Source organism: Salvia hispanica, chromosome 1, assembly GCF_029641045.1.
Source record: "Salvia hispanica isolate PSC_SH4W2 chromosome 1, Shi_PSC_v1, whole genome shotgun sequence".
Taxonomy (NCBI): Eukaryota; Viridiplantae; Streptophyta; class Magnoliopsida; order Lamiales; family Lamiaceae; genus Salvia; species Salvia hispanica.
Genome location: NC_142692.1, coordinates 27,531,894 through 27,543,158, shown reverse-complemented (window position 1 = coordinate 27,543,158; position 11,265 = coordinate 27,531,894). Strand labels below are relative to the sequence as shown.

General features: G+C 38.3%; 1 protein-coding gene and 1 long non-coding RNA gene across 2 annotated transcripts; both read left to right on the top strand.

The window, feature by feature from the left end:
* Positions 1 to 94: 94 nt before the first annotated feature.
* LOC125220955 (putative alkaline/neutral invertase F) lies at positions 95 to 3,411 on the top strand. The gene is made up of 4 exons (XM_048123083.2): positions 95 to 679; positions 1,523 to 1,960; positions 2,200 to 2,758; positions 2,921 to 3,411. Exons 1-4 carry the CDS (start codon positions 149 to 151, stop codon positions 3,217 to 3,219), a joined length of 1,827 nt encoding a protein of 608 aa, XP_047979040.2. The 5' UTR covers positions 95 to 148; the 3' UTR covers positions 3,220 to 3,411.
* Positions 3,412 to 3,588: 177 nt separating this feature from the next.
* Positions 3,589 to 7,330, top strand: LOC125185689 (uncharacterized). Its single transcript, XR_007170210.2, has 2 exons — positions 3,589 to 6,506; positions 6,876 to 7,330. It is a non-coding gene; the product is annotated as an uncharacterized LOC125185689 (long non-coding RNA).
* The last annotated feature ends 3,935 nt before the right edge of the window (positions 7,331 to 11,265 follow it).

Here is an 11,265-nt window from a genome sequence, read left to right as displayed (position 1 = left end):
TGATCACCACCCTTCATAAATACTCTGTGATTTCGCATTTCTGCATGAGTTTGCTCCCATTTTTCTTATTCTCTCTCTAATACTCTTTTCTCTCTCTCTCTCTCTCTCCACCCGAAACTCTATACCTCCCTACTGCTTCTCCTGCATAATGTCTACTGCATCTGCTGATGAGGTCATCGCCGATTGTTCCGATTTGTCACCGGGAGATCTGCCGTCAGAGGAAACCGAAGTTCTGGAAACTGTCGACGATGCGTGGAAGAGTATCGCTCACGACGATTCGACTACTCGCGTCGATTTTGGTATCTCTGCTAACGATGTGGAGAATACTGGAAAACTTCGCAAGGATAAAGTGAAATTGAGCGTAAATGTCGTGTTTCCGAGCAGTTCTGACGGTGGAAGGGCAGACACCGGAGAGTCGGATCCGGTACCTAATACAAGTAATGGTAATGGAGGTAAGAGCACTTCGGTACTGAAACCGTCGCCTAGCGTGGGGGCTACTCTGGTGAACCATATGGATTCGCCGAATGGAAGCGGCAGCAGCGAAAATAGCACCTCTTCCTCACTGATCGATGAGGCGTGGGAACTGCTAAGCAAATCATATGTTTACTTCAAAGGACAACGTGTTGGTACAATTGCAGCCAATGATGATCCCGGCAGCGAGACCTTGAACTATAATCAGGTAGCTAATTAGATATGTTTCCATTGATGCTTATAGGTTTAAATCTGAAAATATCAGACCGATGCTTACGTTTATGTTTAGCGTTATTTAAAAGCGTGTTGAGCTTTGAAACAATTGATAATTGCATGTCAACACCGCGTTGCATTCTATAGCATCAATTTTATTATAATGTTCAATGCCTTTGCTTGTTCGGATTCGGTTGTTTATATTGTTTGATATGTATCTCTATTCCCTGGTTTACGATCCTTCTCAGTGCACTTAAATCTGTAGTATGCGTTTTGATTATTTGATTTTGGTTGTTTATATTGTTTGATATGTATCCCTAGTTTACAATCCTTCTCAGTACACTTTGCTCTGTAGTATGCGTTTTGATTATATAATGTCCATGGCCTTTGCTTGTTTGGATTCGGTTGTTTATATTGTTTGATATGTATCTCTAGTTTACGATCCTTCTTAGTGCACTTTGCTCTGTAGTATGTGCGTTTTGATTATATAATGTTCATGGCCTTTGCTTGTTTGGATTCGGTTGTTTATATTGTTTGATATGTATCTCTAGTTTACGATCCTTCTTAGTGCACTTTTCTCTGTAGTATGCGTTTTGATTATTTGATGTTTTGGATTGAACTACATCACATGCACCATAATTCATGCTGGTGTCATTCTCTGTTTCGAGTTAGATTGCTCACCGATTACTACAGATTCAAAATGTCTCAGACTCTCAAAACTTTTAGATGCTGTAAATGTAGTTAGTCCACATAATTAATGATATATCCCGTGCTATATTCTGTAACTCGTTGGCTAATTGCAGTATTGCACACTTCTGACAGCTGCTATCGACTTTAGGTTTTTGTTAGAGACTTTGTTCCTTCTGGGTTGGCTTGCCTGATGAGAAATGATGCTGATGTGGAAATAGTGAAAAATTTTCTGCTGAAGACCCTTCACCTCCAGGGATGGGAGAAGAGGATAGATAACTTTACACTTGGAGAAGGTGTTATGCCTGCCAGTTTCAAGGTTATCCAAGACCCTATCCGCCAGAAGGAGGTTTTACAAGCAGACTTTGGTGGAAGTGCAATTGGAAGAGTTGCGCCCGTGGATTCTGGGTTCTGGTGGATTATATTGCTACGTTCGTATACTAAATGCACACACGATTACTCTCTTTCAGAGCTACCAGAAGTGCAGAGAGGAATCAGACTGATACTTAACCTGTGTCTGTCGGATGGATTTGATACATTTCCTACACTCTTATGTGCAGATGGATGCAGCATGATTGATAGGCGAATGGTAAGATCCCTCTACATCTATTATTTCTATGTTTGTATTTGATTGATGTTGCAGTAGCCTAATGATACTTGTTGTGCTGATTTGGTGTACCCTGAAGTTAAAATGCATGATTTCTGAACTATATAGTTATAATCATCTTCAAAGACTATACTGCATCTCTTATCTACTGTTACCTGTGTGATGATGGTAATGAGTTATTGCATTGGAATTGATGTAGCCTTTACTTTCATTCCTGACAGGGGGTTTATGGTTATCCCATTGAGATCGAAGCACTCTTCTTTTTTGCACTGAGGTGTGCGAGACAATTGCTTAACAACGAGCATGATGGTAAGGAGTTGATTGAGCGCATTGATAAACGGATTACTGCTCTGAGTTACCATATGCAAAATTACTACTGGCTTGATTTCACTCAACTCAACAACATATATCGCTATAAAACTGAGGAATATTCTCACACTGCTGTAAACAAATTCAATGTCATTCCTGAATCCATCCCGGACTGGGTCTTTGAGTTCATGCCACTGAAGGGAGGGTATTTCATTGGGAATGTGAGCCCAGCGCGCATGGATTTCAGGTGGTTCTTGGTTGGAAACTGCATTGCTATTTTGAGCTGTTTAGCAACACCAGCGCAGGCTACAGCAATTATGGATTTGATCGAGGAGCGCTGGACAGACTTGATTGGAGAGATGCCCCTGAAGATTGCATATCCAGCACTTGAAGGACATGAATGGAAGAACGTAACCGGCTGTGATCCAAAGAACACGAGATGGAGCTATCACAATGGTGGTTCTTGGCCAGGTATGAAACAAAACTTATGTGCAGTTTTTCCTATGAAGCATTTTACCTTATTGTTCAAAATTCGATTATTACTCCATGTCAAAGCTTTCTTTTAATTCACATTTAGCATATAGTGTCAGTGAGGTTACATTTTCAATGTGTAAGACTGGCATTTCTTTGTAGTTCTTTTATGGCTACTCACAGCAGCAAGCATAAAGACTGGAAGGCCTCAAATTGCTAAGAGAGCGATAGAGTTGATTGAACAACGTCTCTCGAAAGATGGATGGCCTGAATATTATGATGGAATCACTGGCCGGTACATTGGAAAGCAGGCAAGGAAGCACCAAACATGGTCGATTGCAGGATATCTGGTTGCTAAGCTAATGATAGAGAACCCATCGAATCTGCTCATCATATCTCTTGAAGAGGACAAGAAAATTTCTAAGCCAAGGCTCACCCGTTCTGCCTCATGGACCTACTAGCTTTCTGCTGAAGAGTCAAATGGTAAATAACGGCTCTTCTGATCGCTTTCATCCGGGTTCAGTTCAATAAACGGTAATCTTCAGATACATCTGTTTTCTGACTCAAGTAAACTTTGTTTTTTGTTAAGATGGATATTAGACCATCTATGAAATTAGTTGATTGATTCACAGTTTAAATCTGAATTCATATTAGTGATGTCTTTGTCACTCCATTACTATTAGGCTAAAGATGGTGGATCTGTTCTTTTTAAGTTGTGTGATTAATCATTAATGCATGCCTTGATCTCATGTGTGGGTATCCAATGCCAGCTTTTTGATGATTATACACACATAAAGAAGTTGAGGCTTTGGAGTATTTAATTCTGAGTGTGATTGAGGCTCTTGAATTATTTTATTTCTAGTGTGTGACACTTTTTCTAGCTAAACCGTGCGGCCAACCCTTTAATCCCACACGCCAATTACTTAAAAAGCCTTTGCTTCCTTTCCAGCTAAGGCATTTCAAAAACAAAAGCGGCCATTATTTATTAACCCTTGAGTTACTCCTCTTGATATGTTGAGAAAAGAAGAGAAGCACCATTAGTCCTTTGTTGATGAAGTGGGAGAAAGTGGTGAGGTGGGTGGGGGCAAGCGTGGCTGCGGCCTTCTTCTCGTCTCTGGAGAAATGGTCGTGTATTAACATATCAACTCTAGACTCGGATGTGGATGAGGAGGCAGACGATCGTCCCCTTATGCTTACCAGATTCCCCTCTGAAGCCTCCTCCCACCACCGCTTTTCCATCGATAAGCTTCATTACCCTATAACTATTTCTATGCCTCTGTGATGCATCTATCTAATTATACATGTCTGGAAAAGTGGCTTCTCTAAGAATCCGACCAATGATATGATCTTGTAGAGAAAACTTATCATATATATTACCGGCGATTGATTTTACAACTTTTCTTTTTGCCTATCGGTTTATGTGTGGAAAAAAGTTAGAAAACAATAGTCTTCCATCTTACATGTGCAATTTGGTTAATTTGGCAATGCTAGCCTTAGTTTGGATTTTCTATCTCCTTTCGTTATTTGTTTTAACAATCATATAATATGCCATGAAAAATATTAGGACGAATGTTGTGATTTGAGATCGGATTCAGTTCTTTGAATCATCGAAATTTAATTGAATAAAGTGGAACTAGTTTCTTTTTATCCTTAAGCTTCACACTCATGGAAAATAATTGTTTATGGAGGACCCTCTTCTATGAAAAAGCGAACCTCTCGTAGGCTCGTAGCACGTCTAAAAAGATTTCTTATCCATATTCAATTTCTTTTAGAGAAATAACCCATATTTAATCTTAAATCAATAGTGCTATAGTAGGAGTATAAAATTATTGAGGATATGATATCTACTACTAACCGCTTTTAGTTATGATATAGATGTATGAAGGCATTTACCTTTTCCCTTAAAGATGCTCTTATCCAAAATTATAAGGAAGATTTATGCAATAATAAGTAAAACATACCCGGATATCATTCAATACTAACAAACTTTTGAAACTTTTGAAAATTGTTGCACTAATATATAATATCAGCTGACTGAATCTAAATACTAGCCTACTGCCTACATAGATGACTATACATGTTTCATACGTTGAGTCGTCCCGCGTCAAATGTGAAAATCATCAACTGAAATTCCCATTATATTATTACTTCTCATACTACCATCATTCAGCAAAATGTTATCAATTGTTGTATTAAAGAAATGATTAAGTGGACTTGTGAATGAGGTAAGTGTTTCATATTTGAGGCGTAAAATTCTAAGTACAGAAAAACACAAGCAGTAGATCGCCCTAAATATACTTATAAATGCAAGAGAACTAAAATTAAAATAGATAAACTTTATTGATTTCCAATCTATGTGTTGTTTCTAATTTCGAGTTAAAGGAGATATCAGAAAATAAGCAAACACTGTGTTACTAATTTACTATTAAGGATGCATCACAAAATAACACAAATTAATACGAAACAATAGAAATGAATTAATATGCATAAAATCAATCAAGAAATTAATGTGTCGAAAATATGGTTTGTTCCAACCCACTACATGCGAGGATTATTCCAAAGAGTTATCTACACATAACTAAAATAAAAACCCTAAACTCTATATAAAATAAGGAATTTTTTTTACAAAAAGCCCTCTCAATTGCAATTATAATTAGCAAAGCCAGAATAAAAACTCAATTTTCGAAGAAGAAAAAGTGGCTCATGGATTAGAGCAAAAACTGTCAAAATTGGCTCATAAACACGAGCGAAAATTATTTTAACATAGCTCCTGGACATGAGCAAATTAGTTGCCTGACCTAGTTTCTTGATGAGAATTTATGAATGTTGTGTAGGGGCCTGGTTTATGAACTGATATGTAGATGGATTAATCATGGGGCTTATCTGTTGTAATTATTGTCAAGAAGGACCCTTCCCAACCAACTCATTACTCTCACTCCCTGAGCACATGTTAATGCTCAGAACATGCTAAATGCATCTATTATAAATGGAAAGTTTGTACAACAACAAATATCAGAGTAATATCAGAGTAAAAACAGGCACTACTATCAAAGTGAACAATAGTTGTTTGGTTCAAAATAAGGCAAGATTTAATAAACTCCAGAACAAGCCATTGCATTTTAATGTTTATGTTTAACATATGTCAATCAGCTGTATATCAACTGCCTGAAGAATTATTCTCAAACCATGGTTATCATCGAACAATAAGTTTAAGAGGAAACTAATTAATAATATGTAAACATAACAAACGGAAATTCAAGAGGGCGAAAGATTGAACCTATTCCCAAATTAATTCTACATGATATACATTTGTACTGAAAAATACCTTGGTGTAAGGAGAATTATTCTCTGTACAATGCATAGAAAAGGACGATGAAATTAAGATAGTTTCCATTCCAACCACCCCTTTATTAGCAGGGTAAAAAGTGTGACAATAAGATAGAATTGGTGAGAGTGAAGGAAAGCATAAGTAGGGGGAGTTAGTGTGGTTGCGGTATAGCATTACGAGTGTTTTCAATGAAAAACATCCTGCTCAAATGAGTGTTTCACAATCACAAATCAGAGATGGATTTGTGGAGTGTGAGACACTCATTTGAGCGTGATGTTTTGCAAGGAAGACAGAGCTTCTAGTAATAATAATTGAGGATTGGATTTGGTGGTGTTAAGGTAACAGGATCCAAAACTGGTGGAGAGAATTAGAAACACAATCAAGACTGCAGCAGCAAAGCAATCACAACACAAAGACCAAGTAAGATACATACACTATATTTCTTGATTCCTTGCCTGAGTCTCATAAGTTTTACTACTATGACATAAAAACTGGGCCTGCTCTAGTAATGAAGGTGGACTTCTTTTTTTAGTAAGCCCGAGATTCATATAAACAGGAAAATTTGACCATTTATTTATTTTTTATCTCTTTCCTATCTTATTTTCTCTCTTACCTAACTTTATATTATGCTAAAAGTCATTTTATGTTTATGCATTAGATCAATGTTTTATGTTTAATTTGATGTTTAAAATGATGCTTCAAATCATAAATTTATTTCATCTTTTTATTAATCTTTGGGCAATATAGTATAAAATTAATCGTTTAATTTTCGACGATACTCATGGATAGGTGAAGGAGCAGACATACAATGTAGATCTGGGCAAATTAACTATAGAGTCCTGCTGGCTGGATTCCTCCTAAACTCCTAGCAAAGGAGCTTTGTTGCAAGATCCCGGCAAATTTCTCGATCTAGGCAGACGTGTATATAAAATCATGTCTCCAAATGGGACACTTTTTTATTTCTACATATAAGTGTTACGCATTATCAGAATGCGTGTTTAATTACACATTCTCAATAAATTGACCAGGCCAGAAAATGATCCATTCAATAACTTTACCCATCGTCTAATAAAGGGAATTATAAAGAGTATTTTTTCCTCCTCATACCGTATAAAATACTCCACGAAGGTATTGATAATGCATCTATCAATTGGTGTTATATGTGGGACTTTGATATCATGATTTGTTTGTAAATTGCAGTAGTATTAAATAGTTATTCAACGACTGAGATCCCTTTTTCAAAAGAGCGAACTACATAAATGGTACCTGATCTTTCACTTTCGCACGCAAATGGTACCTGATCTTTATTTTATATCTTTTTGGTACTCAGTGACAAAAATAACCCTAGGTACCAAATATGTGATTTTTTTGTTATGAAGGATATTTTTGCAATTTTTCATTTAATAGCACCAAACATGTGATTATTTTTTTCTTCTCTTCTTTCTTTTTTCTCCATTTTCTTAATTTTTTCTCCATTTTCTTCTTTCTTTTTAGTATTTTATCTTCCTTTCTTCTTTCTTTTTCTCCTTAGTTTATGTTTCCTCTTTTTTCTTTTCTCTTCTTTTTCTTTTTAGTGTTTTATACATACATCTAATTGCACTAATAATATAAATCAAGAACAAAACACCTAATTAAATGAATTACTTAAAATAATTAAATCAATTAAATATTTTTATGTAATTATTTTATACTCATTTTAGGGTTGAAACACGTGACTAAAATTATTCAACTCTTAATATTATTATGAATACAATTCACAATTTTAATTTTTTATTAAAACTATATTGATTAGTTATTAATTTAATGTAAAATGATAATAATAATAATAATAATTATTATTATTATTATTATTATTATTATATAATATTGTGTGATCCATAATTTAAATAATTATACTATAATTATTTATTAATTTCAACTATTTTTTAGTATTATAATAATATTATTATTATAATAATTAAATATAATTATAACTATAATTATAATTAAGTATATTTGAATGATATTAAAAATAAATTAAAAAATAATGTATAATAATAAAATAATAATATTAATATTGATTAATAATACTAGTATAAAGAGGGAGAAGAATGAAAGAAGATATTATAATATCACTTTTGGTACTAATTTTGTGTATACCTAAAATATCCTTAATGACACAAATGGGAAAATGTATTTGTATAGAGGGCATTTTAGGATGAAAATTTTATCAGGTACCAAAAATGTGATTAATAGGTAACAAAAAATAATATAAGATAAAGATCAGGTATCATTTCTGTGCGAAAGTGAAAGATCGGGTACCATTTGTGTAATTCACTCTTTTCAAAATACTAAAGTGGATGGGAACAAAAATTTCGTACATATAGGATGGTCATTAAAAAAAGTTACACGCATGCAAAAGATATATACAAACAAATTAGTAGCAAAAATACAAATTGCAAAATGCTTTGGTTGGAAAGCATCTCTCTTGGCCTCGTCTCTAAAAGTAGTTGGAAGTATGTCTTATCAGTTGGAATATGTTGAACTTAAAGATTTCATCAAGATATATAAGACTAATTAATATATGTGCAGTTCTTATATATTAAATTTTCAAGCAAGTAATAATAACATTCTTATTTAGTCACTTTCTCCTTCATTCACAATGCCGGCTAGCCGATTCGCGTCGCTAGTCGATCGGCTAGCCAAACCATTGCAGTCGGCCAGCGGCGAATCGGCCAGAAAATCGGCGTGGGCTAGCCGATTCAGGGGCGCTGGCCGTCATTGTGGCGTGCCGATCGGCCAGCGCCTATTTTCGTTTTTTTTTTAATTTTTTGAAAACCTATATATACGCGATTTTAGTTTCATTTTCATTTGCACCACTTGTTTTAACGAGTTTTGTCTCTCTCTAACTTTCTGTACAAGAGCATCATCGAGCGATGGACAACAACAACGAGTCCAGTCCGGCGACGAGCGGCTCTCATACGCCCACGGTACCCGTGGGATCTGGATGGGACCAGATGGGCGGGCAGATGGGCCCAGGGTTTAACGTCACTTGGGGGCAGTTGATGGGGATGATGGCTGGAGCGTCGGGGGGGATGCAGGGGGGAACCAGGGGGGTATGCCGTGGGGGATGCCGGGCGGGGGGCAGGGGAGCGGCGGGCAGTCAGCGCCGGGGTGGGGAGGTATGCCCCAGATGCAGCAACAGATGATGCAACAGATGATGGGTATGATGTGGCAGGGAGGGATGCAGCACGGTATGCATCCCGGGATGCAGGGGCCACCGGGGGGGGACACGGTCTATCGTCCCTCTATTGATTTTTTGACGGCTTCGTCTCACACGTCGACCTCAGTGGAGACGCAGTTCACTGGCGATGACCTTTTGTCATTGCATGAGATGGGGATCGATCTCGGGGATCCGGACACTCCCGTTCTAGCGGGGCGGGCCGCGGCGAAGAAGAAGAAGAAGACGAAGGGGAAGGCCAAGGCGGTTGGCGAGTCGTCGCAGCCCGCTGTTGACGACACCCCTACCCGGGGGAAGTGGACGAAGGATGAGTACGCCGGGGTGGCCAAGGCGTGGTTGACGGTGTGCGACGATCCGCTGGTTGCGAACAACCAGCGGGTCGTCACCATGTGGGCGAAGATTAGAGCTGCCTACAGGAGGAACTGCCTGCACAGGAAGGACTTCGGCGGGGAGGAGTGCCGGAAGGGGTGGGAGCGCATTAGGGCCGCGGTCGGCCGTTTTTCGGGGTTGTACGCCAACGCCCTCCGCCAGCTGACTAGTGGGCAGAATGAGGAGGACGCCCGGAGGATAGCGGAGAGTCAGTTCCTCTTGTCGGGGAAGTATAAGGAGTTCCTCTTCTGGGAATGCTATGTGTTGCTGAAGGACTCCGAGAAGTTTCGGGCGGGGTGCGACACTGGGTGGCCGAAGAAGCAGAGGCTGAACTATTCCGGCGACTAGAGCGGCAGCAGCGGCGGATCCTACGACCTCCCCCCGGATGCTGAGGAGTTTCCGTCCCCTCCATCCGTTGCTCATCGCCCTCGCCCGGTTGGCCAAAATGGGCGCAATGGGCAGCGAGGGGAGGATCCCCCCTATCGCCCCATGAGGTCATCTCGGCCCCCCCACCCCCACGCGCGTACACGTTATTCTCGCGTGCGAAGACGGAGGAACGTATGTTCGAGGTCTTCCAAGAGTGGAAGGCCGCAACCGACCCCACAGAGAAGATGTTCCTCTACTCGATTCTCGAGAACATGCGGGTGGGTTTGGATGCCTCGAGGGCACTGGTGGGGGGTTCAGACGCGGGCTCAGATACCCCGGGTGGCGGCGACTACGAGGAGTAGAGGCGGGGCTCGTGTGTGGAAGCCCTTTTTTTAAAAAAAAAATCATGTATTTTTTTTAAACTATGTACCTTTTTTTTAATGAAATGAATGAATTTTCTCGTATATGTCTCGTAAATTTAATTCCGTAATTTACTCGTAAATTTTATTCCGTAAAATGTAGTTGTTTTTGAATTATTTTTATTGCGGCTGGCCTATAGCTGACCTATGCTGATGTGGCAGATGGATTTTGTGCTGCTGACGTGACAGGGAGAGAGAGTGGCTGGCCTATGGCTTACCATTATAATGCTCTAAAGAAAAGGGTTTCCTTGTGATGATGATGGTTTTGAATATGGGAACACATCACCCCTTTAGAAGCATAAGAAGGAAGAACTATCCATCAACAAAGCATAAAGAACGAAAAGATGGTCTAATTTATGTGCCTTTGTTGAACAATGATGCCATTTATTTTTAAATTTCGAATCTCTGAATTATGACAATGTACCTTTTTCATGTTTTAACCACTTTCGTAATCCATAAGAATTAGGAAAGTTCAGAGGTTTTTTCTTGTTTGCTTTCTCTTAATAAAAAATCAACAATGAAATATCCATGTATTGGATGGAGAACAAATTGACCAAACCATCATCTGAAAAACTACTAATTAATCAATTCCATATTAATATTTTATCAAAGTGGGGATCCAAATTGAAGAGTACATATCTCAAGAGTCAAAAAAGCAGAAACCCACCAGAGAAGATACACATTCATATAGCACTAACCAGAGAATTAAAAAAAAAGATAAAGGATTAGTTCACAGTTCACACTAGATTTAAATAATTATATTTTTCTCTAGTGATATGAGTGCAGTCAAAACAACAATACACAG

Excerpts from the sequence above, each read along its gene's own strand:
- LOC125220955 (XM_048123083.2), top strand. The coding sequence starts at position 149 with ATGTCTACTGCATCTGCTGATGAGGTCATCGCCGATTGTTCCGATTTG. Across the intron at positions 1,961-2,199 it reads GCATGATTGATAGGCGAATG|GGGGTTTATGGTTATCCCAT; the intron begins GTAAGATCCCTC and ends CATTCCTGACAG. Across the intron at positions 2,759-2,920 it reads CAATGGTGGTTCTTGGCCAG|TTCTTTTATGGCTACTCACA; the intron begins GTATGAAACAAA and ends ATTTCTTTGTAG.